The sequence below is a fragment of the Leucopleurus acutus genome (genome assembly GCF_964270905.1).
Source record: "Leucopleurus acutus genome assembly, chromosome: 19".
Lineage (NCBI taxonomy): Eukaryota > Metazoa > Chordata > Mammalia > Artiodactyla > Delphinidae > Leucopleurus > Leucopleurus acutus.
Genome location: NC_139161.1, coordinates 15,874,981 through 15,897,812, shown reverse-complemented (window position 1 = coordinate 15,897,812; position 22,832 = coordinate 15,874,981). Strand labels below are relative to the sequence as shown.

General features: G+C 48.4%; 1 protein-coding gene across 1 annotated transcript; it reads left to right on the top strand.

The window, feature by feature from the left end:
• Positions 1 to 7,596: 7,596 nt before the first annotated feature.
• On the top strand, positions 7,597 to 18,897 carry MYL4 (myosin light chain 4). Its single transcript, XM_082860274.1, has 7 exons — positions 7,597 to 7,734; positions 10,800 to 10,827; positions 15,498 to 15,647; positions 17,103 to 17,276; positions 17,762 to 17,839; positions 18,386 to 18,430; positions 18,857 to 18,897. Exons 1-6 carry the CDS (start codon positions 7,612 to 7,614, stop codon positions 18,412 to 18,414), a joined length of 582 nt encoding a protein of 193 aa, XP_082716400.1. The 5' UTR covers positions 7,597 to 7,611; the 3' UTR covers positions 18,415 to 18,430; positions 18,857 to 18,897.
• The last annotated feature ends 3,935 nt before the right edge of the window (positions 18,898 to 22,832 follow it).

Here is a 22,832-nt window from a genome sequence, read left to right as displayed (position 1 = left end):
TTTGGTCTGTATTTAGATTTCATAAAATTCACAGTTGAAAAGTAGATTCATGTATATGAGTTGTTCCAAACATACTTTAAAATTTTCTAGTAACTGAATCAAATACCAAAAAAATCATTTTCTTTTAATATTTGCATCCAAATTGAAAAAATTGCTTCATTTTATTTTATTTTATTTTTTAACATCTTTATTGGGGTGTAATTGCTTTACAATGGTGTGTTAGTTTCTGCTTTATAACAAAGTGAATCAGTTATACATATACATATATCCCCTTATCTCTTCCCTCTTGTGTCTCCCTCCCTCCCACCCTCCCTATCCCACCCCTCCAGGTGGTCACAAAGCACTGAGCTGATATCCCTGTGCTATAAATTGCTTCATTGATTTGACTTTGAAGCAAAAGCATGTCAGTTTCACAACTATGTACAAGTTAAGTAAATTTACCAATTCTTGTGTCAATCAGAATTATTAACATGAAATTCAAAGAGATATTGCATAAATTGGAAAGCAACTCTAAGATTTATTAACACCAGCAAAACATTTAAACTTTTTTGTCATTTTTGCGGCCAATTTACATAGGACTGTTGATTACAATTAAAATATCCTGTGTGTTTATGTTAGAAAAATGTGTATTGATTTGCATTATGAGAAGTTTCAATTTTACCATAAATTCTTGTACCTACCCAGCTAAGTGGCAAAGAAGCATTTTCTTTCCTTGGAGCTTCAATTTTAGCTTGTTCATATACAATACGATATCAGTGAGATTGTATGCATATATTTTTAATTTATAGAAATATTATCGTGGCTTATACCTCATTCAATGTCTTACTTATCACTATGTTTCTTCTGTGTATGCATCTAATCCTTTGCTTCTAACTGCTACATACTCTTTCATGGTACATGGTGCATCTTACCCAGGCATTCACAGTGATGGAGACCCAGATTGCTTCCAACTCCTGCTACCACAAATCATGCTGCAGACATCCTGTTCATGTACCTTATGAATTCATGTGAGATTTCTTTCAGATGTATACTTAGCTTGATTGCCCTTCTAAATCACAAAGCAGTACTCCTTCTATCCCCCATATTTCTTAGCTTTTCTTTTTTTTCTTTTTTTTTTTTTGCGGTACGCGGGCCTCTCACTGTTGTGGCCTCTCCTGTTGTGGAGCACAGGCTCCGGACGCGCAGGCTCAGCGGCCATGGCTCACGGGCCCAGCCACTCCGCGGCATGTGGGATCTTCCCGGACTGGGGCACAAACCCGCGTCCCCTGCATCGGCAGGTGGACTCTCAACCACTATGCCACCAGGGAAGCCCAGCTTTTCTATTTTTTCTTTATTATTATTACTTTTTGGTTGCATCAGGTCTTAGTTGCAGCATGAGGGGTCTTTGTTGAGGCGTGCAGGAGCTTTCGTTGTGGTGCGGGCTTTTCACTGTGGCGCGCAGGCTTCTCTCTAGTTGTGCCGTGTGGGGTTTTTTTCTCTCTCTAGTTGTGGCGTGAGGGCTCCAGAGTGCATGGGCTCTTTAGTTTGCAGCACGTGGGCTCTCTTGTAGAGGAGCACGAGCTCAGTAGTTGTGGCACACGGGCTTAGTTGCCACGTGGCATGTGGGATCTTAGTTCCCCGACCGGGGATCGAACACATGTCCCGTGCATTGGAAAGAAACTTCTTTACCACTGGGCCACCAGGGAAGTCCCAGCTTTTCTATTTCTTTGCCTTTCTTTTTTCCTTCCTGGAGACATTCTCTTTTGTCTTTCAATTCCCTAATATGTTTCCCAGCTGTGTCCAGTTTGCTACTTTTCATATCTATTATGTGCTCTATTTTAGTTATTTTTATACCTAACATATTGCTTGTTTTACTAAAGTTGTTTTTCTTATTTCAACTATTTCTTTTTAAATTTATTTATTTATTTTTGGCTGTGTTGGGTCTTCGTTGCTGTGCACGGGCTTTCTCTAGTTGTGGCGAGTGGGGGCTACTCTTCGTTGCAGTGCGCAGGCTTCTCATTGGGGTGGCTTCTCTTGCTGCGGAGCACAGGCTCTAGGTGCGTGGGCTTCAGTAGTTGTGGCACACGGGCTCAGTAGTTGTGGCTCGTGGGCTCCAGAGTGCAGGCTCAGCAGTTGTGGCGCTCAGGCTTAGTTGCTCTGTGGCATGTGGGATCTTCCCGGACCAGGGATCGAACCCATGTTTGGCAGGCGGACCCTTAACCACTGCGCCACCAGGGAAGTCCCTCTTATTTCAACTATTATAATTTTCTATATGTGATGTTTCTGTTTGGTTCTTCTTTATGTTTTCTTGTTCTGATGTCGTATTGGTAATATGTTCATTTCTTTAAGCATGTTTATTAAGCTACTTTTAAAATCTTGGTCTATCTGTTGTCATCTTTCTACTTAAGGTACAATCTGTAATCAAGTGGGTTGTATCCATCTGAATTAGATGTGTTCCTCACCTGTCTTGTTATTTGGCCCACGGGCACATAGGTTGCTCTGTTCAACAATGTGTACCAGTGCCATTTAGCTCAGGGGGTGAGGGTCAGGGGTGAATGAGCCGTAAGACTGAGAACCTCAAGCACCAAAACTCCCAAGTCAGTCAGACCCAACCTCACTAAATAATTCCTCATGTCAAGGCTTCACCTTTTGTCCCCACCTCCCAAGGGAGAAGCAACCTTAGGGGAAGTACTTCTTAGATTGCAGTTCTCCTGCTATGAGAGTTTAGGGGGCGAGGAGGGGAAACAACTGTCCGAAGTTCGGTTTCCCCTCCTATTTTTTATTGGATCCTCACAAGCACAGTGCGTCTTCAGTGCCCTGATTACTCTTACCAGCACCTGGATCAGCAGTTTGAGTCAGGAAGGTGATGGCAGGCACATCACTGTTTGTTCTAAGACACTGGTGGAGGAAAAGACAGATGAGAACCCCCTCTTCTTTTTTTATCATTCCACAGCCATGCCTGGCCACCTCCTGCCGTAAACCAAAGCCACCCCTTTACCACACACCACACCAGTTCAAAACAGGGCCCCCCTTCACCCAAGGGGTATCTCACAGTTTTCTTCATTTCTTGGTGTTTTCTGTTTATAATTCTTTCGTAGTTGCCCTTGGGAGAGGGAGCAGCAGTCACACTGGTTCAGTCAAGCTTAAGGATTTTGAGTACTTGCTTTGTGCTGGACACTACTCTAAGTGTAGCATCTGTATTAACTCATTTAATCCTTACAATCACCCTGTGAGGTTATATTAGCAGCCCCATTTTACAGACGGGAAAACTGAGACAGAAAGAAGTTTAACTAGCTTGCCTAACGGACAAATCAATCAGGACTCTAACCCAGAACTCTTAACTCCTGAGTGGGCCCTCTTAACCTCTGCCTTGCGGCAGAGTCCTCTACAGAGACATATAAATGTAGTGTTGGCCAGGGCTTTGCCCCCATGATGTCTAGCTTATGAGACACTGTCTGGAAGAGGCGGGGGGAGGTGACAAGAACAAAGCATTAACAGCCAGGCACACTGTCAGCATCATTTGATCCCAGGCAGGCAGGACACAGACCCTACATGGTTAGAGGTGAAGGGAGGAGGATGTGTGAGTGTGTGGAAGCCCAGCCCAAAGGAGGGCTGATGTCAGTTCTCTTCTGTGCGTTTGTCCAGATTTGACATGTGGTGTAAGCTGATTGGTGTGAAATTCTGTTCTGCGTTTTCCATCTACTGAGTGTGAGGTTCTTCCAGTGGCAGCATTCAAGTGGCTGGAGCAGCTCTGGCTGGGGACCACTCGATGCCTCCCTAGAGGCAGTAGTTAGGCTACCAGTACCTGCTACTATGCTTGCCTCTTTACACTTCTGCCTCTTCCTTCTGTCTCTCTTCCTTTCCTTTGCTCTGATTGGTCAACCCTGCCCTAGGTCCTGTGAAGGGTACCCTAGGTGGATGAAATTGCAAGGTGAAAGTCAGTGGCCGTGAAGCAGAATGAGGACCAGAAGAAAGTGAAAACTCTGACTCCAGTTCTTGGGGGTCTCATGAACTGTGGGCATCATGGGTTTTAGTATAACAAGGCTAGTGTCAGGTATCTTGATTCTCGACACAGCTCCTGGGAAACCACAGCTCCCCTCTAGTAGCTTCTGAAGTACCAGCCACTTCTTTAGCTGGGGGCTGCTTAAAGAGAATCAGAAACTGATTTGAGGAGCATCTCCTCCCCCACTGAGGTTTCAGGCAGCCAGGTTCCTCGTCTGAGTGTCGCTGACAGGCAGGCTGCCAGGCCCCAGGGACCAGTTACATGCTTTCTGAGCCACAAATATTTCACACTGTGGGTACCCAGCTGCTGCCCTTCCCCTCCCCCATTCCCTTCCACCTCTTTCTCCTTCCTAAACCCACACCTTACAATCAAGTTAGCCACAGCCACCTTCCCCGTCCCTCCCTCCTGTGGGCCCCTCTCCTGGTGTTCCTTCCAGGAAACCTGAGACACCAGAGCACACCTCTAGCTTCCTCTGGCTCAGAAAACAAAGTGAAATTGCCAGCTATGATTGTTTCCTATATGCCAGAGATGGTCTGTCGTGTCTAGCTAACATTACTTCATACAAATCTCACAACAACTTGAGAAGGAAATGTGTACTGTTAAAGGTCCTGAGGGTCCTGGGCCCAAGATTTAGAAATGGCAAAACCAGGATTCAGACCTATGCTTGTCTGCCTCTAAAGTCCACACTCTTTCCACGTTTTCAGATCCTCCAGCCCCATTCTGCGCTCCCAGTTTTCTAACCTCAGAGCTCTGCTCCCAAGCAGTCTGGATATTTTGTTTCGCTTTAGAATTAAAAAAAAAAAAAAAAAGAGGAGAAAGAAGAAAGAAAGAAAAGAAAGGAAAAGACAGAGTTACAACTGCCTGTCTTTTGGGGATCATATTTCTTCATAGAATGATTAGAATACCTTGTTTTTCTATTCAACATCTCATTCATTGGTTGTTTTTGAACTTTTAAATCATGGAACTATTTCCTACAAAATGACCATGGGACCTCCAGTATATAAAACACCTAGGAGTGGTGCTGTTTGAAGTGGCAGGGGATGGGAGAGCCCCAAGACCTGGCCCCTCTGTGTCCCTGACAGCCAGAAGCAAGCTAAGGAAGACGTAAGTGTCTGTCGAACACATTGAAAGCTCCTGACTATCTCTCACTTTAGAGATGAGGAAGCTGGGGCCCAGAGAGGGGAAGCAGCTTGACGTTCAGGACTAGTAGTGTCTGGCTCTTGCAGCTTCTGGCCTGCAGCTCTCTACAGTGTGGGTATCTCTGCACCTAGACCAGGAAGGGGATGAGGGTGGGGGTAGAGAAAGAGGAGAGGCGGGGCTTCCTCTTTTCCTCCTTCCTCATGACCAACAAACTGAGCTCCCAAGCCCCTTGGGGAAGGAGGTAGTCAGGGAGAGAACAGCCGGGGAATACTGAAGGGTGCAAGCAGAGGCACGCGGGAGCGCAGGGACGAGGAGTCGGAGGGAAGAGAAGGCTGGAGAGGGGAAGGGGGGAGGGGAAAAGAGCGAAGGAGCTGCCGGACCAGCCCAGGACCGGGACTGGCCTAGGGTTTGCTTCCTGGTCTTGCTCTAGGGTCCCCTTGGGCAAGACCTGCCCCCCTTTCCTGCCTCAGTTTTCTTTGAAGGCTTCTCTGCTCACCGGCGGTGAGAGCACGTGCAGGGTACAGGAGCGGCAGGGTGGTGTAGGAGCACCGCACACGAGCAGCCGGGCTTAGCTGGCGCAGCTCCGCCTGTGAAGAACTGAATGTCTCGCCGTAGCTCCGAAGTCTCCGGGGCCTTAGATTCCTCACCTGTCACACCAGACTGGATGAGACGATCTCTAAGGGCCCTTTTGGCTCTGAAAGATGTGGGACCTGGAGCCTGTGCTTAGGGAACCTAGAGAATGGGCAGATGTGGGCTCCAGGGCACCAGGCGTTATGTGGTCTAGCAATCTTGTTTTCTTTGTTTGTTTGTTTTTAATGTATATTTTTAAGTCTTTATTGACTTTGTTACAATATTGCTTCTGTTTTATGTTTTGTTTTTTTTGGCTGCGAGGCATGTGTGATCTTAGTTCGCCCACCAGGGATGGAACCCTGCACTCCCTGCATTGGAAGGTGAAGTCTTAACCACTGGACGGCCAGGGAAGTCCCTAGCAATCTTGCTTTATGGGAGAGGAAACTGAACCTAGAAAGGCAAAGTGACTTTTCTGCTTCTCTCAGCTTTATTTCTCTTCATCCTCTGAAATGTAGAGCGATACAATTCAGTTCAAAGCAAGTCTGTGCAGTGGATAAGCTTTTTGTTGTTTTTCTGAGCAATTTTATTTTGGCTTTCAACTTTTTTTTTTTTTAAATAAAAACAGTACATGCTCGTTGTAAAGACTTCCGTTAATACAGGAAGTGAAAAAAGTAAAAACTGCAAATTGCTGTCATCCTCCTGTTCTTACCCTTTGAGTCCTTAGGGGTGTCTCCTGTTAACATTTTAGTGGTATTCATCCTGACCTATCTGATGAACCCACAAATATATATGTGTCCCCCCCCATAGGATTATAATATCAATGATTCAGGCACAAACGTTAGAATCAGACATACCTGGGTTCTAATCCCAGTTTATAGCTAATTAGCTGAGTGGCCTTGTTACTTGGCCAGTTTTAGTCTCAGTCTCCTCATGTGTAAAATGGGAGTCATAATATCCACCTTATAGGACTGCAGTGAAGATTTAAGGAGGTTTTGTATGAATAGCACTCAGCTACCAGTGCCCGATACACAGTAAGTACTGCACACACACACACACACACACACACACACACACACACACACACAGGGGGCACAGAATGAGTTAGAGGTACAGTATATAAAAACGAGACCCAAGTTTCCTTACCTTCAGTCTCATCGACTTTCAGCCAACCTCTCTGCTTCTCACCCTGGCTCCACGGCACAAGTTATGTGCTCAATATTTGTTGAATGAATGATTGAAGTTGTGGGGTGGACCCAGGGATTTGAGGTCTGTGGAGTTCCCGGGAAATGCAGGGTTTTACCCGGTAGATTGGGAGGGTGTGGGACAGTGTGAGTTGGCCGGACCAGCTGTTGCTTCAGGGCGCCAGGCCAGAGAGTTGAACCTCAGGGCAGAGCTGAGGCCCCAGAGTGGCTCTCAGCTTAAAGGATCTTGGCTTAAAAGGAATGTGCAGTGGGCTGCCTCTGTTCAGGAGGGACTAAAAAAAGCCTCGCCCTCCCCTGGGCTTTGTGTGAGGGTTATCAACTGCTCAAGTCAGCTCATCTCTCTGGCTGGACTCTGGCATTTTTGAGATGGTCTGTTTCCCTGGCCCCTCTGGGTGTCCACCGATTGGCAGGAAGGGGTCAGCCTGACCCACAGGTGGAGGTCATGAGGAGTGTGAGGTGTGGGGGGAGGGGGAGGGGGAGGGGGCTGGTAGCCCCAAACCTGGTGACAATGCACAGTTGTCAGCTGTACCCTGCTGGTGTTTCTTCCTTTTATAGTCAGCAGCAGTTGCTCTTGCGATCACCCAGCCCCTCCGTGGGGGCTCCTGCCCAGGATAAAAAGGGCAGGAGGCAGCCCAGTCTCCCGTCTCAGCTCCTGGGTGCCGCATCTCTCGATTCCTTCCTAGGTCCCACCTCTGTGGAAGAGCCCAACGAGACAACATGCCTCCCAAGAAGCCTGAGCCTAAGAAGGAAGCGCCCAAGGCAGCCTCAGCCCCAGCCCCGGCCTCGGCCCCACCTCCCGAGCCTCCCAAGGAACCTGCCTTTGATCCCAAGAGTGTAAAGGTAAGTGAGCCTCAGCCACTGGGATGGGGGTGGGGATGACATTCAGAACGCTCTTTGCTCTGGAGCTCAGAGATCTACTTCACGGGGGCTGGACCGGGGTGAGGGCTGCAGTGTCCATCCCCCGCTCAGGGTCCCATGGGGCATGGAGCAGGTGTTGGGGCTGGTGAGGGCTATTTTAGATTGCAGGCTTTTCCCCTCAAGAACAGGTTTCTGCTCTGTCTGAGGAAGCCCTGCTCTGTCATCCCAAATTTGCCCAGCAAAGTTGGGAATGGCAGGGCGGTACGACCAACGAACCATCTAAACTTTCTTTAAGGCACTGTGGGGACCACCATAGTGAAGTAAAAAAGACTGTGTGATATCTTATGGAGAACAGACACAGAATGATAACTTCCAGTGTAACTTGGAGTAGGTGATAGAAAGAGCGAGGGAGCACTGCTCCCTGGGTGCTGGGGTCTGGGAAAGGCTTCACATGCAAAGACTCTTGCACTGGGTGGGTGGTGAGGGCAGGGAGGCCCTAGATAAGATGAGAAGAGCCTGCTTCTCTCTCCTCTTCCCCACCCTGGTGGACCCCTCCTTCTGTGCCCTTAGCCTGGGCTCCTATCTGGAGCACGCAGTGGCCTAGCCTAGCCCAGGCCGAGACCCTCCCTCTAACCTGGTGTAGGAGCTGGGCCAGGCTCCCTCTGCCGCCACAGCCCTATTCCCTCTCTGCCCCACCACGCTCCCCTCACCCTGAAAGGCTCCTCTCCTTGGAGCTGGTGTAGACCCTGCCGGCTGACTCAGTCATTTTAGGCCTCCCAGCTATCTGGCCCAGCTGCTTAAGGAATGGCACGGGGAGGGGATGGGCCAATGAAGGAGGGGGTCAGAGGCCTCTGGAGACTGAAGCAGTTTTAAGCTTTGGCACCAGAATGTAAGAGGTCAAGTGGCTACTGGTATGAAGGGCTATTAATAGCAGGTTGGGAGTGGTGGGCTCTTGGGTATATCAGCCTCAGGGCAGGGCTGGGGGTGGTGAGGAATCAGATCAAAATTAGAGCTCAGGACCTGGTTCTGTGACAAAGAGGAAGAGAAACTAGCCCCCAGAGCTCTAACTGGATGACCCTCCCTGGCCCTCTCAGGATACTTCCTAGTACCCACAGCCCTGGGAGACCCTGCCACTGTGCCCAGAACCCTGGGGTTGATCTATGGTAGTCCCTACAAGGGGCGGAATTTAAGCAGAATTGGCTTGGCCAAGAGATGGGACACTCTGGGGAAACTGAGGCACAGGGTAAGACCTTGAAAGTACCTGAAGGTTTTCTAGGTCATACATCGCTCCCTCTCTGGACAAAGCCTAGCAAGAAAAGCTGACAATCTCCCCCTTCAGGAAACCTGGATTTCTGAGTTGTTCTGATACGCACTGTTCCCGTGGGACAGCCTAGACTGGACAAGAGCTGCCTAGTGCTATCATCCGAGTTCCTTCTCTTGGGCCTATCACTTCCCTCCATCCACCCACCTTCCCCAGTTGCTCACATCTGGTTGCAATTCTCTTTTCCATGTCTGGATTTTCCAGTTCTGGGGGTTGTTGAAATTGCTTTAAAGCGGAAAAAAAAATTAGGTATTTTTCATGAAGACTATTTTCACTATTATTATACTTTACCCAGTTCCTTTGCTTAGAAGATTCTTTGCTCAAAAATAGAGCAAAAGTGGCTTCCCTGGTGGCGCAGTGGTTGGGAGTCCGCCTGCCGATGCAGGGGACACGGGTTCGTGCCCCGGTCCGGGAGGATCCCACATGCCGCAGAGCGGCTGGGCCCGTGAGCCATGGCCGCTGAGCCTGCGCGTCCGGAGCCTGTGCTCCGCAACGGGAGAGGCCACAACAGTGAGAGGCCCGCGTACCGCAAAAAAATAAATAAATAAAAATAAAGCAAAAGTAAACTTAAGCCCAATGCGTGTGGTTATGACCATATATTCAGATGTTATGTCGTTATACTGATTTCTCTTACACGTTTAATCCTGGGGCTTAAATCATCGCAAAGTAAGGCAAACTGCACCGTTCCCCAGAGGGTTCCTTCAAAGCATCCTTTACCCCATTTAGGGGGTTTCTTTAACTTTCTGACCCATTCCTGGGTACAGCTAGCTCTCTTCCCAACACGGTGTAACCCCTCTTCTGCTCTCCTAGCTCGTTCCAGCCACCTCCAGTGGTCCTCATTAACAAGGTCAGACTTGGATGGGCACAGAGCAGCAGAATCAGGGCTGGGAATGGTGGCACACAGAGAAGATGCTCCAGGATTGGTTACCACCACCAGTGGAGAGGGGATTTGAGGGGGTGGTGGTGGTAGATAAGGACCATGAAGTAACATGCAAGATCCTAAGTTAAAATAATGACTAATGCTTGTTCATTGTCATTCATCTTCAGAGCCTTCCACCTTCTTCTTCTGTACTCAGATTTGAATTTAGGGGGGAAAACCCAAAATTTTCTCCTCTCAACAAATATATTTTGAGTGCCTACTTTATGCCAGGCATTTTCTGGCAAATCCCCTGCCCTGCCGGGACCCTGGCTTCAAGGAATCACAGTGCACATAAAGGCATGACAGGAAAACAGTTAGGAAGCGTCCAGGGCCCGCCCGAGAGGGATGTGTGCCGAAGGAGAGGCTGGGATGGAAGGGGTGAGGGAAGGCTCTGTTGAAGGAGGTGGGTTGAAAGCCAGCATCAAGTAGAAACGGGAGAGACTGAAGGGGTGGATGCGAAGGCTGTTTACAGCCGCTGGGATGGAATTTACATTCGACCCAAAGGAATTATAATAGGGAGTCAGTGTGGGTTCTAGAGTTATTCAGAGTGTTTCTCTTTCCCTCTCATTTGGAGCCATCACTTAACAAGTGGTGCTGAGAGAGCTCTGGAGGCTGCATTATTTGACAGCCTGTCAATTGCGGCCCAGTTGTCAGGAGGCCGGTCGGTGTTTGACTCTCAGCCCGTAGTCTCCTTCCGTCCTCATCAGTGTCTGCTGGAGGTGACCCGATTGCTGCGGAAGCCGCTTCTGCTTCCTTTGGAAGGCCTTAGCAGTCCCAGCCCTCATTCCTCTGTGTTTCTCTCCACAGATAGACTTCACTGCTGACCAGATCGAAGGTGAGTACTAGCGACCCCACCTAGCCCATCACACTCTCTCTGTTGCGCTTCCTGGGGAGGAGTTGTTTTCACCACCATAATAGTAATCATCACCATCACCACCCTCATAATCACCACCATCACAATCACCATCATCACTGTCACCACCATCACAATCACCACCATCATAATCACCACCATCACAATCACCATCATCACTGTCACCACCATCACAATCACCACCATCACTATCAACATCATCATCTTCATCATTGCAAACCCGTATCTGAGTCAGGGTACACAAAGGCGTGACTGGAAAACAGTTACGCAAAATAGCAAGTATAGGTGTGTTCTCTGCTCACTTTCACCTACTACGTGTTATTACTTAAGCACTTTACGTGGATTAGTTTATTTAATTCTCACCGCAACCCTGTGAGGTAGGGACTGTCACCACCCCACTTTACAGGTGATAAAACTGAGGCACAGAGAGGTTGGGTGGCTTGCCCAGTCTCACACAGACAGTTGGTGGTGGAGCCAGGATTCTAACTCAGGCAATCTGATTCCAGACTTGAGTTCTGAACTACTCTGCCAGACTGCCTGGAACATAATAGATGCACAGCAAAAATGCCTTTTTTTCCTCCACTCTATAATCTCCTATCCAAGACATTTAGAAGCCCTCATTTCTGGTTTGTTATTGGAAAGCCCTCCTCAGGTTACCAGCTCCCTCTCCCTGCATCCTGAAGTCTGCCAAGATGCTCACCCGCTAATGGTGGCAGGACCAGCGGTGACTTGAGGGTGCCTTAGCCCACCTGTTATCTCCATCAGCCCTTCTCCGTCTTTGATGAAGACAATTTGTTTTCTCAACTTAATATAAGTATTCTTAAGTGTAGCTTCAAGACTAGCCTCGAGACCTCCCGCCCTCCAACTTAATTGTTGCCCCTCAGCCCTCTTCTGTAGGAGTCTGGTGTTTTGAGGATGAAATATTTCATCAAGTGATATCTACTTTACAGCTGGGATCCACCTTCATTGCAACTTATCCCTTTGTTTCCCCCACCAAATGCCTCCTGGACATAAAATCATAGGAATTGAAAGGGACCTTGAAAGGTCACCTGATTCAACCCCTTGATTTTAAGCACAGACTATATTTTAAAAATCAAACGAATCCATGAACATGGTAAAAAAAATATATATACTACTTAAAAATAAAGAAAATTAAAAATATTTATTTTCCCCTTGCTTTCCTCTCATACTGATCCCCTCTCCCCAAGACAATCATTGTCAATAGGTCTGTGTATCCTTTGATTAAAAAACATATAATGTTATACCAGTATGTATGTATGTATGTGTAACGTTTATACAAATTGAGTCATGTGGTGCATACTGTCCTGCATCTTTTATTTAATATATATTTGGGTTTAACAATGTATAACATAGTACATATTATTTAATAATATATTTAAATATCTTTTTATATTTAACACCAACAGTTCTACCTCATTCTTTTAAACAGTTATGTAGATTCTCACACACGGATGCACCTTTTAATCCAGTCAGGCCCACATTGATAGACCTTCAGGTTGTTTCCAGTTGGGGGAGATAGTGCTTTCCCCAGGAGATCTTCCCAGCAATGAGGCAAAGGATATGTGCATTTTAATAGTTACTGCCAAGTTTCCCTCCAAAAAAGTGATGCCAGTTACCCACCAATAGGGCATGAGAGATGGCAGATGCATTTTGAAACAAGTGAACCGAGTCCAACTCCGTTTTTGCAATACCCTGTGGACAGTCACTTTCCATCACTAGTTTGGAGCACTGTGAAATTCTTAAAATAAATTTTAATGCATTTTTAGTTAAATATATATATATACTCAGTGTATATACAAACACAGTGGTACCCATGAGGACTAGAAAATCAACTAATGATAAAAATTTTTCATTTCCCAAATGGGAATCCTGGTCAAAGCCAACCGAGACAGCTGGTTGCCTCTTTTCTCTGTGAAGATATTCAGGGCTGGGGCCTAACTCATTCCAGCCTTTCATCCCTCTGACTTTGAAGGCATTGTTCCTTAGGTTGGATTGGAATTGTTTTTGCTTTAATTTTATTCCTATCTCTTCATTTGCTCTTTGGTGAAACTGAAGATGGTTTTCTCCTGTTTTGCTGGAAAAACGTTATCTGCAACCAGGAGACTTTGAAATTAGCCCCAAATCTGCCACTATTGGCCATGAGACTTAGAGCAAGCCACTTCTTTAAACCTGGATTTTCTTATCTGCAAAGTGAAGGTATTTGGTTCTTTTCGATTCAGAAATTCTGTGACTCTCTTCAGCATCTTCTAGATACCCTCCATCTATTTGAAGACAGTTATCAAATCCCTTCCTGGCTTTATGATCTCCAGGTGATATGGCTCCAATTTCTTTTATTTATTTATTTATTTTCTCATAGGAATTAGTTTCTAAGTCCTGACTTCCTTCTCTGGCCCATATTTCCATATCCTTCTGGAAAGGGATCACCACCATTGTTCACTGCTCTAGCAGGCAGCTCCCTACTACAGATCTTTCAGAAGTTTCTTCTGGGACAATGCACTTCATCTCTCATATACCTCGAGATCACACTGGTCTTGTTTTCCTCCTAGTAGCTATCCTAGACTTCAGTGTTTGGTTTTTATGTGCATACCAGCCTTCCCAGCGGTGTGGAACATTAGCTGGTGCAGCAGGCCTCTTCCTCCTCCTCCTCCTCCTCACTTGGTTTCCTTAATAGTTGGCTGGAAGTCACAGCTGCAGTGGCCTATAAATGAGGATGATAATAGCTATAGCATAAAGTCTTTGTAAAGATGAACGGGATAATTCATGCAAAGTTATCAGCTCAGAGCCGGGCCCACAGTAAGTGCTCAAATCATAGGTCATTACTCCTGTTATTTCCCCCCTGTTCCATCCTTCTATTAAATATCATTCTTCTTTTAAGTAGAGACTCCTACTTTTATTAAGTTTGCCCTCACTCTTCTGAATGAATTAGAAGATCAAAAAGTCTGAGTTCAGATTCAACTGCCATATTTATTGAACAATGAATTTGTGCCAGAAGCCATGCTAATTGCTTTAAAAGTTCAAAAAGAATTAAATTGTTCTAACAAAGCTGTGAGGTCAGTGCTATTCCTTTTGACAGAGGACAAAGTTCAGTGAGGTTATGTGACTTGGCCAAGATCACACAGTTAAGTGGTAAAATTGGGATTAACCTCAGTAAGAGATTACTAACAGCATTGTTGGAGAATTTACTCTGTGTTAAGACACAGAGTTAAAGTTTTATGCGCACATTACTGTATTTTATTTGAATGTAATTTAAGGACCCTATGAGGTAGGTGCCATTTATAGAAGAAAAGAGGTTTATAGAGGTTAAATATTTACTTGCCCAAGGTCACACAGCTACTGAGCAATGGAAACAGAATTTGAACTCAATTAGTTAGTAATTTGAAAGACAGGCAGCTTTATATCTTTGAAATTCATACAAAGCCTAATAAAGAGTGGCAGGTAAATGTCTTGGGGAACCTGTTTTGATATGTGGAATGATTTGTGAATAATCCGTATGCAGCATCAAAGGAAATAAGTGTTTCTAAAGTGCTTAGAGAGGATTAAAAGCAGCTTTTCTCCTAAGTAGTTCACACATTCTTCTTAGGTTTATATTGTTAATCTGCTTAGTAAACCGTTTTGTCGCCGGGAGCATAAGGTAATTTCAATGCCATACCCAGTCCATATTATCCCCAGTGACGAGTTGGTTGAATCCAAATTGATTAGGAATTAAGGTTCTTTGCAAAGGGCCCAGGAGTGCCTTCATTCAGCCTTGCGCCTTGGACACCTGCCCTGGAACCTTCCTCTGGGAGTCTGGCTCCAGAACTAGGAAATATAATAATAACCACCATGTGTTGATTCCCTTACCACATGCTAGACACCATGCTTGGAGTGCTTTGTAATCCCCCCAGCAGCCCACACAGGTGGACACGGTATCCTTACTTAGAGCTAAGAAACAGAGGGCCCATGGGAGTTAGGAGTTTGGCCGAGGCCACCTGCGGGTCAGTGGTAGAGCTGAGGCGAGCTGACTGTTTCCACCAGGTCACCTTGTCCAGCCTGGGAGCCCCCTCTCAGCCTGGAACAGGCAGTACTGATATTAGCTGACTTCTGAACAGGTCTTGTCACTTTGCAAAGTGCTTCCACACACTGCCACCTCCTTTGACACTCGTAGTAACTGGGAGGGGAGGGCGGGGTGGAGCCTTACTTTCTGCGCGTGCGCAAAGAAAGTGAGACCCAGCCTGGTGCTGCTTGGCAGAGCCAAGAGGAGAACCCAGGAATCCTGACTCCTCCGCCAGTGCTCTTTTCACTTCCCTGCCTCTTTCAACAGTCAGCCACCTCACCTGCAAAGGGAAGGATGGGTGGGTGGGAGGGGCGGGGGCAGGGGAGACTTCAAATGATGTGACAAGTGATCGATGGAAGAGATCCCAGGCCCAGCGCTGGAACAGGTCGTGGGGCTCCAGGATGCTTCTTTAGTTGTCAGAAGATGGGGTGGGGATGGGTTACAGGGAGCGGCTGGGATGATGGCTGCAGGGAAATACTGAAATATTTTATCAACCACAGCGCGGGTGGAGGCCGATCAGCCCCAAGCCACCGCCTTCGCTTGGCCCCGGGGGCTGCAGCCAGTCTTTTCTCTGCAGAGTTCAAAGAGGCCTTTTCACTGTTTGACCGGACCCCGACTGGAGAGCTGAAGATCACCTACGGGCAGTGCGGGGATGTGCTGCGGGCCCTGGGCCAGAACCCCACCAACGCCGAGGTGCTGCGCGTCCTGGGCAAGCCCAAGCCGGAAGGTCAGCTTGGGCCTCGTGGTGTCTCCCGCCGCCCCTGGGGCTCTCTCCCTTCAAGACCAACCTACCCTCCCCAGGTTACCCTCCTCCCATTGCTAGAATTACCTGGAAGCACCTGGCACTTAGTTGACCCTCTCTCTTGGGCTTGTTCTTGTTTTCCCCATGAAGGCAGGAGCTCCTGGGGAGCAGGAACAACATTCTGCTTCTTTAGTGTCTTCCTGTGACACCGAGGGTGCCAGGGACATGGGGCAGGGAAGCTTGGAGGGAAGCTGATAACTGAGCAGCGCCCCCCCCTTCCCCACCAGTAAATTGTGGTCGAGGTGTCACAGCGCTGAGCTGTCCTCCTTCTAATGATGGTTAGATCACTGAGGATTGCAAATTATTCATTTAATATAAATTAGAGCAGACTCAAGATTAACTCTATAATGATGCTTCTTTCACTCGTTTGTATTTGATAGATTTTGGTGAATGAGAGGTTAGAAAGTGGTGCAAGTGGCAACATTTGTGAACGTCACCTGTCACCATGGCAGTCAAGTTGACAGCTGCCCTAACACACATGTCCTTCTGAGAGGACGGGGCCAGGCAGACCTGGGCAGGGGCCCGCAGCCAGGGTGGGCCATCTCTGGAGGCTTCCTGGGGCCCATGTTCGCTCTACCCCCTTCCTTGGTTTGGCCCCTTCCCCTCCTGCTCTTGCTGGTGAAGACACTGGTTGGGGGTGAAGGATGTGGGCCAGAAGGACCAGAGGAAGGAGCCTACCGGTGTCAGTAGGGCTTCTCAGAGGTCGAAAGACATCTGGGCACTTCCCTTGTAGGAGGTTCCTGGGTTATAAAAGAAAGCAATGCCAACATTTGGAGGTATTTAAAAATGGTTTACCTCTATTAAATTAAAGCTTTTAACACATGACAATGTGGGAGAAGGGTGCTAGTCACACAAGAATCACACATTTTACTGGTTAGTAGTAAATTGATTCAGAGTTGCTCCAGGCACTGTTGGTCTAGTGATGGGACCCAAATTTGGAGTTATGCAAAATTTTCTTTTTGCAATTTTGTCAGTTTACCCTTGTGACTGGGAGTCTGTCACGTGTCAGAAGTCTAAGTTGTGAATGTGAGGCCTGCGCTGTGTGGCCCTTGGGGTCCCTCAGATCCTACTGCTGCCACCTCAGCTCCCTGCCCCGCTGGCCACCTGGAGCTCAGAGGTCTGGGTGGAGTCACGGTCCCTCTTCCCTCCTGCCCTAGTCCTTTCACTGAGAAGAGTGCCCAGAGTCAGCTCCTGCCTGGCTCCCAGGCCTCTGAGCCCTCCAGGATTGCTGACGGGGTGCCCCACCCAGAAGTGGCGGCGGCTGAGCTCTGGGTGCTGCCAGGGACGGGCTAGCCTGGCAGAGCCAGGTGAGACCCCCCTGACCCTCTGCTCCCTCGAGCTCACGTCGAATTCCCTTTCCTTCCCTGTCCCCGCCGCAAGAGATGAACACCAAGATGCTGGACTTTGAGACGTTCCTGCCCATCCTGCAGCATATCTCCCGCAACAAGGAGCAGGGCACCTACGAGGATTTCGTGGAGGGGCTGCGCGTGTTTGATAAGGAGAGCAACGGCACGGTCATGGGCGCCGAGCTTCGCCACGTCCTCGCCACCCTGGGTATGCCAGCTGGGCAGAGGTGGAGCCCAAGGGCAGGGGGAACAGAGGCGTGGGAAGTGACCGAGCGGCATATGCTGGGGACACATGGGGGTCCCTGCGTCCTGAGGATCACATCCTGATCCAGGCCTGTCTTGCTTCCCCAGCTGGGTTTGCTCAGCAGGGTGGGAAGGAGAGGAGAGCAGGTTGGCCGAGCGGGGGTGAGGCCTGAGAGGTGGGACCCAGGGCTCCTGTCCTTGTCTTTGCCTCAGTCACTGGGGCCCTGGTCTGCTCACCCACTGGTGGCTGTAGCCAGAGGGAGAGACCTTGGGAACTAGGAAGGACCTTAAGACCCTTGGCTCCACCCTCCAAAGCCTCTGGGGGAGCTTTGGTATGGCCACTTCCTACACCCAGGAAGTCTTGAGCCATCAGACTCAAGGGGGTGCTTGGGTTTGGCCTGTGCCTCCTTTGCCCATCTGTAATTAAGTGCCCACTGTCTCCCGCCCCAGGAGAGAAGATGACTGAGGCTGAAGTGGAGCAGCTGTTAGCAGGGCAGGAGGATGCCAATGGCTGCATCAATTACGAAGGTATCGGCTCATGCTGCACTTCCCCGGTCGCGCAGGGCTGGGCTGGGCTGCAGAACAGAGCAGATGCAGGGGCTAGGGAGCATGCACACCCCGTGGGCTTTGGTGAGCTCCCAGTGGACATTGTTCTTTTTCTTTCCTGGGAGTGAACATCACGGTGTAATGGAAGGGGCATGGATTTCGGAGATAGCTCTGTGATATACCAGCTGTGTGACCTTGAGCAAGTCACTTACCTTCTCTGAGCCTTGGTTTTCTCATCTGAGCAATGGGGTGATGCTGGCCCCTGTCCCAAGGTTGCGGGGATTGGCGGAGATAATGTAGCTCATTTCATCTGTGTCAAGTACCAGCACAGAGAATGGACACAGAGCAGTGGTTATGTCTCTTCCTTCCTTCTACCTTCTCCCCATCAACCCTAAATGGGGGAAAGAATCATGCTCTGAAGAAAGGGTATTGGGAAGGTTTGAGGTCAGGCGGTATAGAGCAGGGAGAAGAGGTTTAAGGGGCTGAGAGGGGCCAAGTGCAGTGGCTGATTTCCGTCTTCTTTCCCAGCCTTTGTCAAGCACATCATGTCTGGGTGAAGCAGACCCCTCCAGGGTGAGTGCAGCCTCTCCTTCGGGGTCCCTCTGGGGCCCCACAGGGCACTGCAGGGGGCGGAGAACAGCCTGGCCCCGCCCATCAGTCCCCTGCCCTCTAAGTGCTCCTGTCACCTCCTGCTCTGCCCCCTGCCCTCCCTGGTCTTTGCACCTGACCTTGACCTTCATCAGTCACATCCTCCTGCCTCTTCTGGGGTCTCTCAAGGCAAGACCATTCCCTCAGGAGGGGCCTCCTGTATAGGCTCCTGTGTGTGAGGAGCCAGGTACCAGGTGCCCTTGACCCTGTTCCTCTTTTCTCCCTTCCCTGACCACCCCCTGCACCCTCCTGCCCAGGCTTGGTGCCGTCCTGGTAGGGGTGGGGTCTGTGATCAGGGGCTGGGGTATGGAGAGTGAGGTAGAGCCCTGTACATCTAGTGCTTTCTTTCAGGTGCCTGGCCCATGGCCTTAGCCCAGGTGAGTTAACGAGAGGCCCAGAGTGACTGAGCTGGAGTTGGAGTCCTGGACTCTCCACTGCACCGCAGCCCCGAGGACCTCATGGGCCCATAGCCGTCCCCGTAAATAAACAGCTCCGGCAAGGTTGTGCCAAGTTCCCTGATTCCAACCAGTCTCTGAGTTGCTTTTTTAAATGAATTAACTAGTTGAGTTGGGTTTTTGTGAGTGTGTGTGATGTCACCTGAGGCCTCATGCATATTCCTCAGAGAAATAAGCAGTAACTGGGAGCTGGGGGACAAGGGCCAGAGCCCAGAGATCTAGAAACATGAGGGCCAGACCATGCACAGAGAGCTCAGGAAGGGCCTGCATTTGAGGAGCTGTAATCAGGAGTTTCATTTCCTTCCAAGGCTCACTCTCCACCTTATGTCCCGTGCAGGTGACAAATAGGAAGAAGCCACCTGCTTCTTCTTTTTAAAAAAATTGTGGTAAACAGGGGGAAGGGTTGGGGGGAGGGATAGTTGAGTTTGGGATTGACATGTACACAATGCCGTACTTAAAATGGGTAACTAGGGACTTACCTGGAGGTCCAGTGGTTAAGACTCTGCCCTTCCACTGCAAGGGATACGGGTTCGATCCCTAGTGAACTAGGATATTCTGCATACCGTGCAGCTCAGCCAAAAAAAAAAAAAAAAAAAAAGGATAACCAACAAGGGCCTACTGTACAGCACAGGGAACTCTGCTCAATATTATGTAACAACCTAAATGGGAAAAGAATTTGAAAAAGAATAGATACACTTTGCTGTACACCTGAAACTAACACAATATTGTTAATCAACTATACTCCGATATAAAATAAAAAGTTTTTTTAAAAAAGAAAAAAATTGTGATAAAATACATATAATATAAAATTTTCCATCTTAACCATTTTTAAGTGTACAGTTCTGTAGTGTTAAGTATATTTACATTGTTGTGTAACCAATCTTCAGAACTTTTTCATCTTATGAAACTGTAACTCTATATCCATTAAACAATAAATCCCCATTTCCTCCTCTCCCCAGTCCCTGGCAACCACCACTCTACTTCCTGTCTCTATGCATGCACTTGACTACTCTAGACAGCTTACATAAGTGGAACCATACAGTATTTGTCTTTTTGCGACTGGCTTATTTCACTTTGATAATGTCTTCAAGGTTGATCCGTGTTGTAGCAAGTGTCAGAATTCCCTTCCTTTTTAAGGAGGAGTAGTATTCTACTGTATGTGTGCAGGTACCACATTTTGTTTATGGTCCTTGTATCTTTTTTTTTTTTTTTTGGTCATGCCACATGGCACGCGGGGTCCTCGTTCCCCAAACAGGGATCGAACCCATGCCCCCTGCATTGGAAGCTCGGAATCTTAACCACTGGACCACCAGGGAAGTCCCAGTGTTTATATCTTGATGTGGGCCCTTTAGGTGTCTCTTCCCCTGAGAGCAAAGCCTCTGGTGCCTGATTCAGCCCTGCTTGTTCTGGGCATCTCACCGACTCCCTGCTCAAACCTACGACTCCGTACCCGGGACTCTGGGAAAGTGCCAGGGCTTCAGAGGGAGCACAGGCCTCAGGCTGGGAGGGCAGGGGAGTGCAGGGAGGCAAGTGAGAAAAGGAGGAAGACAAGAAACCAGAGACTGGGAAGAAGGAGAAAGAACATGTAATGAAATTAAAGACACACATGTGAGGGGACTTCCCTGGTGGAGCAGTGGTTAAGAATCCGCTTGCCGATTCAGGGGACACGGGTTCGAGCCCTGGCCAGGGACGATCCCACATGCCGTGGAGCAACTAAGCCCATGCGCCACAACTACTGAGCCTGCGCTCTAGAGCCGGTGACCCACAGCTACTGAGCCCGCGTGCCACAACTACTGAAGCCCACGCACCTAAAGCCCACACGCTCCACAGCAAGAGAAGCCACTGAACGAGAAGCCTGCGCACCACAACGAAGACCCAACACAGACAAAAATTAAAAAAAAAAAACTAAATAAAAGAAAATTACATGTTCATGAGCCCTTTAACAAATAATAAAAAAAATAAAGGCACACATGTGAGGGGACTTCCCTAGTGGCACAGTGGTTAAGAATCCGCTTGCCAATTCAGGGGACACGGGTTTGAGCCCTGGCCAGGGAAGATCCCACATGCCGTGGAGCAACTAAGCCCATGCGCCACAACTACTGAGCCTGTGCTCTAGAGCCAGTGACCCACAACTACTGAAGCCCGCGCACCTAAAGCCTACGCTCCACAGCAAGAGAAGCCACTGCAACGAGAAGCCTGCGCACCACAACGAAGACCCAACACAGAAAAAACTAATAAAAAAAAAACTAAATAAAAAAAAATTACATGTTCATGAACCCTTTAAAAAAATTTAAAAAAATAAAGACACACATGTGAGCAGAACACATGCCAGAACTCAGGGGCCCAGTCACCCCTGGATGGGCGTCCCTTAAATCCCTGAGGACTACCCAAGGTGGATTAGATTCTCCTTCTCACAACCTTTCTGCTACCCTGTCAGGGCATCCAGCCACAGAATTTTGTGAAACATCTTTTATTGATAATGATCCAGCCGAGGCTGAGATTCCATGAGCCCAAACAGGAAGTTGTCATGGGAAGCTGAGAACCATGAGCCCAAATTCAGTCTTCTCAGAATCTAAAGTCTGGCTGGGAAGATGAGACCAAGGCCCATGTGCACTTTTCTTCCTTGAGGAGGGGCTCCAGCTTCGGGAGAGAACTGTTGAACCATAAAACCTGAGATCTTTATGTAGTTGTGAGTGGGGTTGTTGACACCAGTGGTTTTCAGACTTGGTTTTAGCCCCGTAGCCTTTTGCTCAAAATAAATTCTATGCAGAAGCCAATGCATGAATCTGAAGGGAGCAGAGCTTCTCTGGCTGAGGAGGTGAGGCCCAGATGCCAGCATCTTGGAGCCTCTGCCTGGGCTCCTTGGAGCACAACCAGAAGACCACTGATTGAGTCAGACCTGCTAACTGTAAAAGTAAGAAAATGGATCTTTAGAGGAGAATTGACTTACCCAAGGTCACAGCTAATGACTGATGAGCCCAGGTCCCCGGAATCCCACATTTTTCCATCTTTTGACACACACCAACCTGCCTTTGAAATTTTTTCCAGGTTAGGCTCTTGGGATTCTTCTCTCTTGTTTGCCTCCTACCATTCTGCCTGCTCCTTTTTGACCTTACTTATTTCTCCTTTTTATTTTTTATTTCATTTATTTTCTTTTTTTGGCCGTGCCGTGTGGCTTGCAGGATTTGTTTCCCAACCAGGGATTGAACCAGGGCATGGTAGTGAAAGCCCAGAATCCTAGCCACTAGGCCACCAGGGAACTCTCCATTATTTCTCCTTTTTAAAAGTCACCCTCCCCAACTTGAAATGCTAGCATTCCTCCTCAGTGTTGGGGCCCTGTCAGGTTTTCCTTCCTCCTTCCCTTCCTCCCTCCCTCTCTCCCTCCTTTCCTCCCTTTCTCCACAAAATATTTATTGTCCACTGTATACATTTTTTCTTTCTTTCTTTCTTTCTTTTTTTTTTTTGCGGTACGCAGGCCTCTCACTGTTGTGGCCTCTCCCGTTGCGGAGCACAGGCTCCGGACGCGCAGGCTCAGCGGCCATGGCTCACGGGCCCAGCCGCTCCGCGGCACGTGGGATCTTCCTGGACCGGGGCACGAACCCATGTCCCCTGCATCGGCAGGCGGACTCTCAACCACTGCGCCACCAGGGAAGCCCCCACTGTATACATTTAGGAGGAATTGGGGTTAAGCTCCCAATGATTAAAAACTGAAAGTGTTTTCCCTGCCAAAGTAGCTTACCATCCAGTTAAGCAAGGACATAAGCATCAGGGCACTAACTAGAGAATGAGCATCACAACAACAGCAGGACAACTTCATCTACGAAACACAGGGTAAGTTCCAAGGGACCTGCACGAAGCAGAAGGAAGTGAGG

Coding starts and splice junctions, on each gene's coding strand:
- MYL4 (XM_082860274.1), top strand. CDS start 7,612: ATGCCTCCCAAGAAGCCTGAGCCTAAGAAGGAAGCGCCCAAGGCAGCC. Junction 15,648..17,102: donor GGGCAAGCCCAAGCCGGAAG/GTCAGCTTGGGC, acceptor CCCCGCCGCAAG/AGATGAACACCAAGATGCTG. Junction 17,840..18,385: donor TGGCTGCATCAATTACGAAG/GTATCGGCTCAT, acceptor CTTCTTTCCCAG/CCTTTGTCAAGCACATCATG.